The following is a 15654-nucleotide window of genomic DNA, read 5'->3' as shown; positions in this document are numbered from 1 at the left end:
AAAAGATGTCAGAACTGTAAAAAAAAAAAAAAAAAAAAAAAGTCTCTCAGGTCTTGTGCAAAAACTGGCTGGCACCACACATAGCCTCAGTGCCCTTATCTATAAAATGGGGGTATTAATATCTACCCCAAAGAATTACTGGGGGAACAAAATTAGATAATGCATAGGCAAAGATGCTTAGCAGAACACTTAGCATTTAGTAAGTACTCAATGAATGCAGCTATAATGGCTGATATTACGTACGTTACCCACACTCATCCTCCCCCAGCCCTTGTTCACTTGGCGAACTCCTATTCACCCAACAAAGCCCTCCATGTGCTCATCTCCTCCAACATGGGCTTCTCTGTTCTGTTGCTATAGTTGGCAAACGCAGCAGTCTTTTATTGCATGTCTGTCCTCACACTGTCATTATTTGTTTTTGTTCTTAGTCATTCTCATTGGTAGATGATTTTTGGGAGGACAAAGACTACTAGGTCAGATACGCAACTATGTTTCGAGCACCAGGCACAAAGCCTGGTGCAAAGAAGGCATCTGCAACCGAGACGGGCAACCTACTTGGCACTTGGAGGAGTGGGAAAGAGGAAAATTTGGGCTTGATGGAGAGGGAGTGGCGACTGGAAAGCAAGCAGCCCCCAGGGTGGAGGCCAAGCGTCGAGGGGTCCCTGGGGAGGACCCTCAGGCCGGGAGGAGGATTCTCAACGTCAACGTTGGCCAGCTCTGCAGCAAAGGACTCTGGGAGCTCATCAGGGCCAGCTAGCCCAGGCCTCCCTCTCTCCAGGGCTCTATTTACCAGGTATCGATTTTCCTGCCTGTTTACTGGTAGTTATTAAAGGCTGTGTCCCTGGAGTCCTTTTGAAACAAGATTGGATCCTGGAGAGCGGGAGTAATTAGGGCAGCTGCTGTCCTCCCCGCTGGGCCCTGCACCCTGCAGCGCCCGCCGCTGCCCGCCTGCCCATCCGTCCGCCTCTCCGGCCCAGGCTGGCCGCGGACCAGGCCGAGGGGGCGGGCAGCTGGTTCCCTGGTGACCTGCCTGGACTTCGATCTCAAGATTTCCAAGGGAGCAGTGGTGGAAATGCTCCTTCTCCTCCACAGTGGCCGTGGCCTAGATTTTCAGCCAGAACAATGGGTCTAAGAAGGGGCTGGAGTTTCTTCAGCCTGGGAGAGAGGCTGGGCCTCAGGCTGGTGGCCCGGAGCAGAACACACCCCACTCTGGCCTTCAGGGCACCCTGCTGTGCTGGCCACAGGGCCTGGGTCCCCCAGGCATTTAGGGGCCTATGACAGACACAGGCTCCGTGCCTCGGCCTGTTTTTGTGTCTCTGCCTTTGTTGTCTTCCCCTTCCCTCTCCTCCCTAGTTGCTTAAAAATGTTTGGCAGAAAAATTCCAGGCTTCTTCCAGCTGAACCGGAGAAAGGGGCTTTGGTCAGTGTCAGCTGGAGCACTGCACAAGCCGGGCCCCCTGAGACCGGGTGTGGGGGCGGCCATAGCCACAGCAGCCAGTGACTGCTTCATGCCTGGGGCAGAGACAGGGTGACAGCCGGATGGAGAGAGACAGAGAGAGAGACGCACTTGATCGAAGAGACTGTCAGAGACAGGCCAAGGCCAACATGGGAAACTGAAGCAGATACAAAGAGAGCTGGAGTCAGAGACAGAACTAGCTTGAGAGATGAAAAGAAAGGGAAGCTGGAAACCTAGAGGCTGAGACCATCACGGAGAATCAGGGAAACTAAGGCTAGCATTTACTGAGCACCTACTATATGGCACATGCTGCGCTCAGCAATCTCCTTGCACTCACTCATTTCATCCTCACACCATTGCTTCCAGGGAGGGACCAGGACTATTTCCATTTTACAGATGAGGAAACTGAGGCCCAGAGAGGTGAACTCTTGGGAGGGTGAGAGCAGAGGGCTGGGAATAATGCCACACTTGTGGAGTAAAGGCAGGCCCAGGCTGGACTGGTTCCAAGGGGTTCGACCTCACCAAGTGGTAGCACAGCCTAGGATACTTTCAGCGATGGAGAGCTCACTACTTCAGCTTTACCTTCTGTTGTTTAGCCATGTGAGGTTTTTGCCCTAGAGCATGGTCCCGATCTGACCCCGCTGCCTGGAGGTGGGTATGTGGGTGCCTCAGCCCCCACATCTTAACCTTAAGAAGCAGCTGACTCTGGAGAAGGGGGAGGGTTCTGAGCCCCTGAGCCTTCCTCCTGCCGCTCCCTCAGACTCTAAATGGTTCCTCTCTGGGCTGGGCCAGCTTCAAGGCCCAGCAGGGAGCCCCTCCCTTTGGGGTTGGCTTCCCGGAGGGAAATGATCTCAGTTTGGGGGCACCCAGACCCTGACGGGAAGGGGGCACGTGGGAGGCAGTCATGGGACATCCTGTCGGGCTGGGGGAGTCCCACCACAGGCTGAGGGCTGTGACCGGGGGTTGGGCAGTGGCTGGGCCCCAGTGAGAGACTTCACTGAATCCTTCACCAACCCAGAAGTCATAATACTAACAGCCATCCACCCCGAAAGAGCACGCTTTTCTGCCCCAGGCTGTGTTTAGCTCATTTAAGCTAAAGGGTGTGTTTAGCACCCCTAGGAGGCGGGGGTGTTGTTGGCCCATTTTAGAGGCGAGAAAACAGAGGCACGGAGCAGTTAGGAGTGCACCGGATGCCATCTGTGAGCGGTCCAGCCGAAGCCCACACAAGGCCGCCTCGCTTCATTTGCTGTTCCCTCTGACTTAGTCTCATGAGCCCATGTTCTGGGGGAGGAAACTGAGGCACAGTGGTTGCACGGTAAGTAAGTGACATGGCTGAGGTTCCAACCCCGGATTGCTACTTGACCTTCTGGAATAGTCCCTTAGCTGGCATCTGCGTGGTTGCTCCTCTGTCTTCCACAACAAGGACAACAGCAGCACCCAGCACCTTACTGAATGCTCCGCAGTGCCAGCAACCGTGCTGAGGGCTCACGCATGTCATCTCCCAGTCCTCACAGCAACCCCAGGGGTGTGTGCTAATATTAGCCCCATCGAGCAGATGGGGAGACTGAGGCTCCCTGAGAAGACATGGAAGTCTGGCTGGGGGCACTGGCTGGGCTGGGATTGGAGCTGCAGCCTGTGGATCCAGGTTGCCTCGCTGGCTCCTGCCTCAAGATCGATAACCCCGCAGTGTTCTGTTTCCCTCCAGACTCTCCTCTGGGACTCATCAGGCTAAACTGTGGCCCATTAGTGGTTTCCTCGTGGTTGAAGCCAGCCCAGGTTCTCCAGGGTCTGCTGGAAGCCAGGCCAGGGCGGTGGGGAGATGAGGGGAGGAGAGGAGGTCTGCAGCGCTGCCTAAGGAAGGCGGAGGGGCTGCGTGGCACTCGGAGAGGCTACCACCTTGGAAGCTGCTGGCAGGCGGAGGCGGGCACTCATATGCCATGGGCTGTGTGGGGGGCTTTCTGGTCACCCGGTTTCCCACACACCCAGCAGGGGAGTCCGATCCCCAGCAAAGCAGGAAGTGGAGGGGGAGGGGACAGAGGGCTGGACAGTCCTCCACCGCCTGAGCCCTCCAAGCTGCTCCTTTCTCATCTGTGAAACGGCATAATTATAATAATAATACAATAATAATAATAATAAACACTCCCAGAGGGCCTGCTATGTGCCAGGCGCTGTTCTAAATGCTTCATGTAAGTCAACTCTTCAGCCACAAAATTACGGGCAGGTTGTTGTGATAATAATGATAATAAACGTATGATAATAATGATAACTATTACTATCACTGTCTTGTACAAACACTGAGTGAAGCACAGAGAGGTGAAGCAATTTGCCTGAAGTCCAAAGTCACATAGCTGCTGGGCTACTAAGTGAAGACTGAATCTAGCCAGGATTTGAACTTCCCCCACTTCCACTGTCGGCCCTTTGGCCCATGTCACCAGAGTGCTAGCCTGCACTGTTGCAGGGGCCTCCTCTCCCTGTGTTCCAGTATCCACTCTTTGCAATGTGCAGTGCATTCTCACATGGCAGCCAGAGGGATTTTTCACAGTCTCAAGGCTGTGTCACTCCTCTGCTCAACAGCTATCAATAGCTCCCTAGTGCCCTTAGGAATCAGTCTAAGCTCCTTAGTGTAGCCTCTGAAGCCTATCACAAGCTGTCTGCACAGCCTCACTCTCTAGCCACACCAAAATTCCAGCTATTCTTTGAACACACCGTGTATGCGGTTATGTCTCTGTATTTGCATATGCTGTTCCATCTGTCTAGAGTGGCCTGCCCACCCCACCCCATTGGCCTCCCTGCTGAGTTCTTTCTCAATCTTCTGGCTCAGCACAAGCACTCTGTCTTCTTGGAATCTTCTCTGCCATCTTTAGGGCAAACCACTCGCTTCGTGGGGCCGCCAAAGCACCTTGCACCTGCAATGCTCCCATCAAAGCACATAGCTCACTAGGTGCGGAGGTGTCTGTGTTCTTTCCAGCCTGGCAGTCTCTGCAAAGCTGGGCTGGTTTACAGTCCCCTTGGCATCCCTCTGTGGTCAGGAGTGTGGGGAGGTAGGTACTTGCAAAATGTTGGATGAATGAATAACCAAATACATCTGAATGAACCTAACTGAATGCTGCTCATGACTGGGCTCGAGACTGCAAGCTGGGCAGATATGGTTTTGTTCTGGTTCACATGCTATTTACATTTTTAAAATAGTGACCGATATTTATTTATTTATTTATGTGTTTATTTGAGACAGGATCTCACTCTGTTGCCCAGGGTGGATTGCAGTGATGCCATCATCGCTCACTGCAGCCTGCACCTCCTGGTCTCAAGCAATCCTCCAGCCTCAGCCTCCTGAGTAGCTGGGATCACAGGTGTGTGCCATCATGTCCAGCTATTTTTTTTTCATTTTTATTTGGTAGAGATGGGGTCTCAGGCTGGTGTTAAACTCCTGTGCTCAAGTGATCCTTCTGCCTCAGCCTCCCAAAGTGCCAGGATTCCAGGCATGAGCCACCTCAATCAGCCTCACATTTAAAAATTGGGGCAGACTCACACCAGTCCAGATTTCAGAAATCCCCAGATATCCAAGGGTGGGGCCACAGCGATCGGCCTCCTTGGCAACAGTGAGCAGGAGCTGAGTTATGCTGGCCCCATTCATGCCTTCAAGTATTTACTGAGCACCTGCTGCGTACCAGGCACTGGAGAGCAAGACAGTTAAAAAACCTCTGCCTTCCCAGACACTGCACACTTCTATTAGTTGCCCAGGCCCTGTAAGCATCTGAATTTGCAGCCTTTGTGTAGATGGGTAAGCTGAGCTGCAGAGAGAAACTTGGGCAAGATCACCTGGCAAATTAGAGACAGGTCTTGGACCCAGGCTCCCTGACTGTCATTTCCACAGGGCCAGGTGAGTAACACCTTGGAACGAATGAACCTTTGTTCTCTAGAACAGAGGAAGCTGGGGAGGGCAATGCTTACCCCAGCCAGGCGGAGGGCCCTGGGAAGGTGCTATTCCAGGTAAACTCTGCGCTTCCTCTTGCTGTGCTCTGCTTGCAGTTGGAGGGGGAGGGGACAAAGGCCCAGTCGGTCATCGGGACAAGAGGTGGCTGTGCTGCAGCTGCTGGCAGGACTGTCCTGGCAGCCTCCTTTGATTGCCTCGTCCTTTGTTCTGCATCTCAGGGTGCTCAGCTCCAGGGCCCAGTGCCAGACTCCCTCATGCACCCCGTCACCAGCCTGCCACTGCTGTCTGTGCAGGCAGCAGTAGCAGCCTGGAGCAGCTCCAGAGGGATGATGGAAGGAGCCCAGAGAGGGAGAGGCGCTTGGCCAGGGTGGCTGAGCAAGGACACAACCATGCGGGATCTGGAGGAGACTCAGTTCCTAGCCCGGCAGCTCCTGGGCCCCAAGGTGGGGGACAATCCTATATGCTGGGACTTCCTTGGCGCCTAGCCTCCTGTATCATACCCATCATCACCCCACCCCTTACCCCCAGAACAGAAGCACCTTGAGGGCAGGGATTTGTGTCTGTCCTGTTGATTGTGACATTCCTGGTGCCCGGACTGCCTGGCACACAGTAGGTGCTCATGAAATTCCTGATGAATGAATGAATAGTGACCACAATCACACGAGTTCGATACTATCATCAGGTCCATATTACAGGTGAGGAAACAGAGGCTCAGAGGCTCAGGGAGAGAGTGTGGTTTACTTAAGGTCAAAGTCTTTTTTTTTTTTGAGACGGAGTCTCACTCGGTCGCCCAGGCTGGAGTACAGTGGCGCAATCTCAGCTCACTGGCTCCCTGCTACCTCCACCCCCTGGGTTCAAGTGGTTCTCCTGCTTCAGTCTCCTACAGCTGGCATTACAGGTGCCCACCATCATGCCCATCTAATTTTTGTATTTTTAGTAGAGATGGGGTTTTACCATGTTGGCCAGGCTGGTCTCGAACTCCTGACCTCAGGTGATCCACCCACCTTGACCTCCCAAAGTGCTGGAATTATAGATGTGAGCCACCACACCTGGCCTACACACCCCACGATTCTTAGTAAGCAGCTGGTACTGAGACGGGAACCCATAGCCCGGCCCTCACCAGCAGCATTCCCCAAGGCAGCTGGTTCCAGGTTCCAGGCCCCGTGTCCTCAGTTGATGTCAGCCAGAGGCAGCTAGGGGCTGGTGGGGGTGTCTATGTCAACCCAGAGGCTGGGTGGGCTCATGGGGGTGACTAAGGGCCTGGAACTGTCCTGGGGACTGGCTACCACTGGTTGTGATTCCAGAGCCAGGTGGAAGGATGGAGGCCCAGGGAGAGAGACAAAGGTGGCGGGCGGAGGCCCGGGAGCACCCCAGGCACCCCCATGCCCCAAGAACATCACACTGGGGAGAGAGTTAGGGATCCCAGCCCCATTACCTACTGCCTGAATGGGCACTTGGAGCCACTGTGACCGGTCCTGCCCCAACCCCTTGGCCTCCCCATGGCCTCCCCCTCCTGGCCCCTCCTCGTCACTCTCTAATCACGCTCTCCATCATCTCCTCTCCCATCCCCTCGCCCTTCACTGCTTACCACCTTCTTCACCATCCCCTCCGCAGTCCCGCTACCTGTCACGTCCGCATCACCTCCCCCACTCCAGCCCCCACACTTCCCATCACAGCTTCCGTCTCCTCCTTCCTCTCCAGGTCAGACTCCACAGCTCCTTTGGAAGGATGAGGTGGGGGATGGGAGGAAGCGGGAGAGGAGGAGGGAGGGAAGAAGGAGGAAAAAGGGGTCAGGGGAGGAGAGGGAGAGGGAGAGAGCTGCAAGGGGGTCTGTCCCGGGCATCGCCACCCCCAGCGTGGGCGGGTCGCTGATGGTGCTGTCCAAGGTACTCGGTGGCCTGGGCGAGCCTGGGAAGGGCCCTGCCCACCCAGCTGCAGACCTGGATCTGATCTCAGATCCACCTCTTCCCAGTGTGGGCAGGTGGCTCCCCACCCTCTGAGCTTCAGATTTACTATGTGTAAAAGGGGGTGACGCCTGCTGACTGGGTGAAGGGAACCCAGACAGACTGTAGGAAGTGCCTGAGGCTGCCCCTGCCCCACCTGCTCCAGCTCCAAGGGCCCATGATTAATGAGGCTGGTCCTGCGGTGTGGCTGTAAGTCCCCTGGGGCCTGGCTGCTAAAGGGCAGCAGCTGGCAGCCCAGCCTGCCAGGCCCCAGTGGGCCCCAAGAGACCTCCTCTACCCATCCCCTATCTCCCATCACAGCCTCCCTCTGCCACCCAGGCCTGAGACCCTCCTCCAGGACCCCGCTGAAGGACCCCTGCTATTTCCTCCACCTGGAAGTGTTCCTCCCATCATTCTATTTACCCAAACCACACACTCTCAAAGGATGCCTCCTCCAGGAAGTCCTCCTCTCAGAGGCTCCAGGCATACACTGTGCACACCCTATGGCTGAACGCACCCTGCATCTCCCTAGTGAGGCATTTAAATATTTTTCTTCCTTGAGCATGAGTGCTTACTACGTGCAAAGTTGTATCCTCCATGCTTTTACCTACATATCTCATTTAATCCTCATGACAACCCTCCCAGCTAGGGACTATTCTTATCCCCATTTTACAGAGGAGGAAACAAACTCAGAGAGGTTAAGGAATTTGCCCATAGTCACACAGCCAGCCAGGGGTCAAGCTGGGTTTTAGTTCTGTATCTGTTGTCCTTATGAGTCAGAGGGTTCAAAGGCTATTCCCATGATATGCATTTGCCTTCACCTTCACTAGACTCTGAAATTGATCTGAAGTGCATAGATTAGACTCTGAAATGCATTATGTCCTTCTGTCTGAGTCCCCAAGACCCATCCCAGGACCTGGTACTGAGAAGCCACCAATGACTACCAAATATGAGCGATGAATTTATAGTTTCAAAACAGGCTTCTGGAGTTAGCTGAGCAGCCAGAGACCATGGGTCTGCAATGGTGGAAATACAGACCGTGTGACTCGTGGTTGGGGAGACACCCACATGTGGATTAGCTGGACCTGCTGCTACCAGAGATGGACCGCTCCCTGCCCCTACACATAGTCTTTCTTGCTCCTGGCATCAGAGCCAGCCTTAGTCTCCAGTGAGGAGGCTGGAGAGAGGGTCCCAAAGGGTCCTGTAACCAGGAGCTGAGACCTGGAGGCCTCCAGGGTAGTGCAGGCTGTCCCTGCCTTGGGCTAGACTCCGACAACAAGCCCCAAGAGCGCTCTCAAGGGAGAAGGGGGAAGGGGTTCTCTCAGCCCTGGCATTAAATGTCACCTTGTTTTCTATCCCTAAGGCCTGTCTGGGAGGCCTGGGCTCTAGCTTAGGACTGGTAGGCTGTGTGACCTTGGGGAAGTCACTCACCCTCTCTGGGCCTCACTATCCCCAGTTGGTGTCTAAATTCTGGAGGTCCTTTCCCTGGTGATGGGAAAAGCTCCTCCTATCTGGGTGGTAACAGCCTAAGGGGCTCCAGCCTAAGTGTCCTCAGATAGTGCTTACTTTCAGGGCAGGGGCCAGGGCTGAGTGAAGCTCAAGGTTTCCGGGGAAAGAGGCAGGCTGGAAGATCCTGGAACCAGCCACCACCTGCCACTCCAACCTGTCGGTCAGCTTGGGGGCACCAGAAAAGGCCAGGCTTGCAGCCTCAGATATGGCATCCGTGGATGGTCCCCAGCTGGCCTCCCTCAGCCTCAGTTATCCCATCAGCAGAGTAGGCAGGAGGCTGCCATGCACCCCTCCAGGAGCACATGGAGAGCGACATGGGAGATACCAGGCAGATAGGTGCCCCTCCCCAGCTCCAGCTATACGAGGCCAGGGAGTGAGCTGGGAGCTGCTGCAGAAGTGGCTGAGTCGCACCTCTGTCCAACTGTGTGGACTGGGTGGGAAATTTATGGTCTGGGTGAGGCGGCTGTCCCAGTGGCAGGGGATGTAAATGATCCCCCAGGGAAGTTGTGGCCTCTTCTCTGGGAGCAGAAAGCCAATCTCAAACCTTTCCCCCACTGCTGGTGGCAGCCAACCCCTCACCCCAAGACCCTGATGGCTCCTGGGCCCGGCCCAGCCACCAGCTGAGCACTCCTTGGCCTTAGGCTTCCCATATGTGGCAATCTTTGTCTGTGGGAAGGACGGTTGGAGACAGAGGGAAATGAAGAAAGAAAGCTTTGAGGGAAACCGGGCACTTGGCTCAGTACTGCAAAGCGAGCAAGCCACCCACCCTCGCCCAGCTCTGGCTCTCCCTCCAGCCCTCTGCCTGGGACACCACTGTGATTGATCTAACATCATCCAGCTCAGGGTCACAGCATCAGGCCTCCCTGTGGAGGGGCCCCAGTTTCCAGTCCAGACTCTGGGCTCTGGACCTAGAGGGCTTCAAAGGGAACCTCACCCCCTGCAGGGAGCAGTGAAAACAGCCCAGCAGGGGAAAGGTGAGGGGGCACCGGCTGAACAAACAGCAGCCCCCGTGGGGCCAGAGCCTGGCCTCTCCCCTGCGGCCCCAGCCTGACACCTGGGCTTTCTTCCGCTGGCTGCACTGCACGAGAGGCACATACACAGGGCGTGTGTGTGTCAGCATTGTGCGAACAGGCTGGTGCTGTGTGTGTGTACGCACATGCACGTGTACCTTGGTACACACCATGAGGCGTGGAGAAGACATGCTGGGTGTTCCGTGGCACCAGCACGGTCTTACCCCATGCTCAGGTTAAGAACACGTGAGGGCAGGGGTCAGTGACCTGCAGCACACAGGTCAAACCCACCCACCATCTGCTATTGTGCAGCTCAGAAAGTAAGAATGGCTTTTACACTTTTAAATGGTTGGCAGGGGGGGAAGAAAATTTTATGACCTGTGAAAAAGATACGAAATTCAAATTTCTGTGTCCACAACTAGTTTGATTAGAACACAGCCACACTCGTTCACTTACATATTGTCTATGCTGCTTTTCTGCTCTGATGGAGTTGAATAGTTACAACAGAGACTGTGGGTCCCACAAAGCTTAAAAGATTTATTATCTGACGCGATCAGAAAAAAGTCAGCCAGCTTCTGTATTGGGAAACTAGCAAAGCTAGGGTAGTCTCCCCCCAGAATTGAAGTTCAGCTTCAATGAACATATCGAGAATCTTACAATTAGAAAATCTAGACAGAAGCTTGTGTTGATTTCCGCACATACACGTGAGTTTTGGGTTTTACAGCATTATGTTGGAGTGTGTGTGTGTGTATGAAATATAATATTTTCAAGATTTACGGCCGGGCACGGTGGCTCACACCTATAATCCCAGCACATTGGGAGGCCGAGGTGGGTGGATCACTTGAGGCCAGGAGTTCAAGACCAGCTTGGCCAACACGGTGAAACCCTGTCTCTACTAAAAATACAAAAATTAGCTGGGTGTGGTATGTAGTAGCTTGCCTGTAATGCCAGCTACTTGGGAGGCTGAGGCACGAGAATCACTTGAACCCGGGAGGCAGAGGTTGCAGTGAGCCGAGTGCTCTAGCCTGGGCGACAGAGTGAGATACTGTCTCAAAAAAAGAAAAAAAAAAAGATTTAAGATCTCTTGCTGGTCTCTCATACACACAGTGGTGAGCCCGTGCTATGTGCACAGTAGATAATTCGTTGATATTTGTGGGATAAAGTCAGCCAGATTCTCTCTGTCAATCTGAGAACGCTGCTGGAGAAGTGATGCTCTCACCCATTTCATGGATGTGGAAACAGATCTGGAGAGGCCTGAGGTCACACCATTGGCACTCAGGTTTGCTCCCTGCCGGTTGAGGCTCTTTCCCAGTCCGTTACCAATGAGGACAAGACGTCCTTTCTTGACATTGTTTTGCTCCTGGGTAAAGCGGGGGAGAAACCCTCACATGTCTGGTGAGGAAGCCTCTTGCCCCACTCTCCAGCAGATTCCCAGGCAGCCGAGGTCTCCTGCCAACCGCAATAGGTTTCCAGGCCTTCCTCCCTCTCTGGTTGGGGTGGGAGGGGGTTCCTGGCAGGCTCCCAGGAGTCCATTTAGGAATGAGTGTTTTTTTTCCCCTTTTCCGGCAAACAGGGGGCAGGTGTGGAGTGAACAGCTCTGGGGAGGGGGTGAGGGGAAGTGACCGGAGCTGAACTTCTGGGGGATCCAGTGAGGCTGAACCGTAAAAGGGGAGTACTATTGAGAGAATGAGGCCTGATGAAAGGGGAGTGTGCAAGTCTGGGTACTCGGGAACATAAGGGGATGCTAGGAATAGAAATGGGGGTCCCCCGAAAGACAAGAGGATCAAAGGTAGAGTTGCCAACTTGGCAGCCTTGTGGGGAGTCTGTCCCTGCTTCTAAGGACCCCGGCGCCCATCCCCCACCCAGCTAGGTCCTGGAGGATCGCTACACCCAGCATTAGCTCTGAACCTGCAGAACACCAGGCCTCCTAGCAAGGAGTGATGTCCACCCACTTCTGCTCTCACAGCCCTGCCCTCTACCCCTCGGAGAAAAGAGAATGGGGCGGGCAATGTGCAACACTTCCCATTCCTCCATCAGGTCCTTGGTGCCTCTCTGGAAGAATGTGCACATGGAGCTAATGCTGACTTCTACTCTCTGGATCAAATTCAAAGTTCTTTGCATGGCTGTCCAGGCCTGTACATCTGGGTCCTTGCTTAGTTGCATCTTGCTCCATCTTCCCCTTGGTGGGAGATGCATCCCAAACAGAACGGACTTAAATGTCCTCTGCTCCTTCCCACCCCAGGGCCTTCGCACTGGCTGTGCCCTCTGCCAGGGACACTGGCGCCCTCACTCATTCTTCAGATCTCTGTTCAAACATCACTTTCTCAGGCTAGCCTTCCCTGAGTACCTCTGGGCCAGGTTTAGTTCATGCTCTCAGATCTGCCACTGATTGTCTCTGTGGTGGTATGTTTGCTTGCTTCCTGACCACACCGGGACCTTCAGTGTAGGTCCTCCAGCAGAAAACCTCGACTGATGACTCTGTCTTGCTCCCTGCTGTACTCCAGTGCTTAGCACAGAAATGGACACACAGCAGAGATCAATAAATAATCATATGATGGAATGCACAAACAATTGGCACCACCAGTGATGGTGGTCAATGCCTGGAGTTACGGAAACATAGATGTACTAATCTGTACCATCAGTAAGCCATTTGTTAAGAATTCACCTGTGTTTCTAGACATGGTAAGCACCCTGGGGGTACCAAGCAATGTTCTAGACTATTGGAACGTCCAATCATTGCAGAAACTTCTATTGGACTGTGCTAGTTAGAAAGGCTGGCCTTCTTTCTAACTAGCACGGTCTAATAGAAGTGTCTGCAATAACGCAATGTTCTGGATCTACACTGGCCCACAAGGTACCACGAGACTCATGTGGCTATGAGCGCTTGAAGTGTGGCCAGTGAGACTGAGGAACTGGATTTTACATTTTACTTAGTTTTAAGTAATGGAAATTTAAGTAGCCACATGTGGTTGGTGGCTACCGTATTGGTTGGCACAGCTCTAGAGAGAAGGAGAGCACCCGACTAGCCTGGGGTTATTACGTGTGGTTCTGACATCCAGGAATTTGTAGGGACTTCCCCAAACCCCATCAGCTGGTCCTTGGGGGGTCAAACGTGCCAAGGATTTCTAGGCTGCTTCTACACGGCAGGATCCCACCACTCCCCACTGCCCACGGAGCTTGTCACAGATACCGCTGGGCAATGACTCAGGGAGATCTCCCAAACAATGACAAATCTCCAGAACAAAAGAGAGTAGGCCTGAGAGTGGGACCTCATCATTTTTATCACCATCATCACCTATCACATTACCACCAACACAACCATCAACATCACCATCATTACAACCACAACAGGATCACCAATACCACGAAGTAACATCCACACATAGGGCTACCAGCCACACCACATGGCCACGAAGACTGCCACCAACATCATTTTCTCCATCATCACCACCCCATCACACCACTTCCAGCACCACCACCAACACAACTGTCAGTGTCACCAACACCAATGAATTCCAGGGTTAACGCTAGCACTGACATCATCAACACTGCCACGTCACCATCATCCATCCCTCCATTATCACCAAGACCCCACCACCATCAATACTATCACTGAGTCACCACCAACACAACTGCTAACACTGTCTCCTCCATCATTGCCAGCCCCCCCCACCATCAACACCACCAATGCCCCCCATCCCCAATTAATTACCACCAGCATGACTCCACCCCCCAAACCAACACTTGGAGCCAGTACAGGATACCAGTTAAGAGTTTTGGCTCTGGAATTCAACCACCTGGGTTTAAATCCCAGCTCTGAGTTTAAATCATTCAGCTTCTGGGAGACTCAGTTTCTTCATCTGTAAAATGGGACTCATAATAATACAACAATAAACAGACTTACTGCCTGTGATTCTTGGAAAAAATCAAATGAGGAAGTGCATGTGAAGCCCTTATTCTACAATCACATGCTACTGCTATTCTAGATTCTGTGCTCAGTGAGCACCATTTTATTTAATCCTCACTCAGCTGTGAGAGATATTGATCTACCCATTATGCAGATGAGGAGACTGAGGCTCAGAGAGAGGATGCAACTTGCCCAAGGCCCTACAACTTGTTCAGAGGCTGTATTGGAATCCAAGTCTTAAACTGGACAAGGTTAGACTGCCCTGTTTTTCTGGAGGTGAGGCAGGGAGACAGGGAAGGGATTTGGGATCAGATTTACTGGGATTTTCAGCAGCCCACGCTGCAAGGTAGTGGTGGTTCGGCAGGGCGGGTGGCATGGGGTGGGTGGGGAGTCTGCTCACCTGTGTCCTGGCGAAACTGGTGCATGGACTGCAGGTCAATGATGTAGGGCACAAGCTGGGCATCCACCTGCCCCAGGACCACGGAGCCGCGAGCATCCTCCTTCAGCACGTTCTCAATGTGGTGGCACACAGTGGCCGTGTAGGGCCGCCAGCGACTGTGCTCATTCAGCCACTCCCACACCACCACCCGGGCCACGTTCTGCGGTGGGAAGCCCAGACCATTCACAGGCATCAGCCCACCGTGGCCTGGCCGTGACATGGCCGCCACTGCTTCAGGGGCCAGGTCCCCCACTATTGCAGGCCCAGCTACTCCTGGGCCTGGCAGCAGGCGGCAACTTCCTCTCTCCCCAGGGGGACAGCAAGGACCGTCTGGCCTCCTTTCTAACTCTGGGTTCTCTCTGAGGCCTAGAGGCCTCCGTTAAAGGAATGTGGGGTGGCCATCCAGGCTGCAAAGACCTCTTCCCTGCAGAGCCTTCTCGGATAAAGGGTGCTGCCCTGGAAAGCAAGTGTCTCTCTTAGGCCGGAGGAAACAGCTCTAAAGTCCTTGGCCCCCTCGGCTGGCTCAGGTAGGGAGTGAGGCAGCCGCCCCCGTTCTAGGTCCAGCCTCTTCAGTGTTGTCTCTGGTCCCTCTTCCCCGCCAGACAGGGCCTGTCACCCAGGAGGCCTGGGCCACAGCCTGCTGCTCCTGCGGCTCTCAGTCAGTGCCCTCCCAACTGCGTCCCAGACCCTGCGCCTGGCTTCAGTGGGGCTTCTTGCCTCCCTCCAGTCCGGGCCCCCTTCTCCGACGGCTCCTGCTGAAGGGGGCGTCCCTGCCCCCTTGTTCCCTCTCCACGGTGTCCTGGAAGGCCTGGGTGGCTGCAGAACACACGGGGGAGGGGTGCGGCGCGGACCCCCGGGGGGTGCGCCTGGACTGCGGCTCCGGAGCTGGGCTGGGGGACGAGGGGGGCGGGGGCCCGTGGGCACGCCCCACCCCACTCGTGCTCGCGACCTGCCAGGAGACAAGAGGGGAGAGGGCCCTTTAAGAGGAGAGCGCAGCACCCCCTCCCCCATTCCCAGGAGAGCGTTCGGCTGAGAACAATGGGGGACCGAAGGGGGACAGCAAGGGGGGCGTACGGGGTCGCCCCGCCCGCTTTCCCTTGGGGCAGGCCTGGAGGGAGGGCTGGGGCCGGGGGCGCGGTTTTCAGAGACTCTCCGCCTGGGGGGTGCCCTCCTTGGCTCCCAGAGCCTTCCCTTCCCCTGGGGCCCTCACCCTGCCGGGGGGATGCCGGGTGCGCCGGGATGCGTCGGGAAGCTAGGGGATGAGCGGAGCTGCAGGCGCGGCCCAGGGCCCCTCGGGGGTCGCCTCGCGGAGGGGGCGAAGCCAGGAGCTGGACCGTCTCTGCCTCCCGCCCTGGGGATAACAGCCCCCCTTCCCCAGCTCAGACGTCGCCGAGCCGCTCGCGGGCCCCCAGCTGGAGCCGGGGGTGGGGTCCCTAAGCACCCGCGCTCTCACCGCC

General features: G+C 54.9%; 1 protein-coding gene across 1 annotated transcript in view; it reads right to left on the bottom strand.

Annotated features, from left to right (window-relative positions):
- Positions 1 to 15145, bottom strand: part of DTX1 (deltex 1, E3 ubiquitin ligase) — a 54847-nt gene extending 39702 nt beyond the window's left edge. Inside the window, exon 1 of the mRNA XM_011928730.1 lies at positions 14159 to 15145. Coding sequence (XP_011784120.1) covers positions 14159 to 14417 — 259 coding nt within the window. The 5' untranslated portion in view covers positions 14418 to 15145. The remainder of the gene's footprint in view (positions 1 to 14158) is intronic.
- Positions 15146 to 15654: the final 509 nt, after the last annotated feature.

Source organism: Colobus angolensis, unplaced genomic scaffold (genome assembly GCF_000951035.1).
Source record: "Colobus angolensis palliatus isolate OR3802 unplaced genomic scaffold, Cang.pa_1.0 Scaffold79, whole genome shotgun sequence".
Lineage (NCBI taxonomy): Eukaryota > Metazoa > Chordata > Mammalia > Primates > Cercopithecidae > Colobus > Colobus angolensis.
This window is presented reverse-complemented; position numbering and strand designations above follow the sequence as displayed.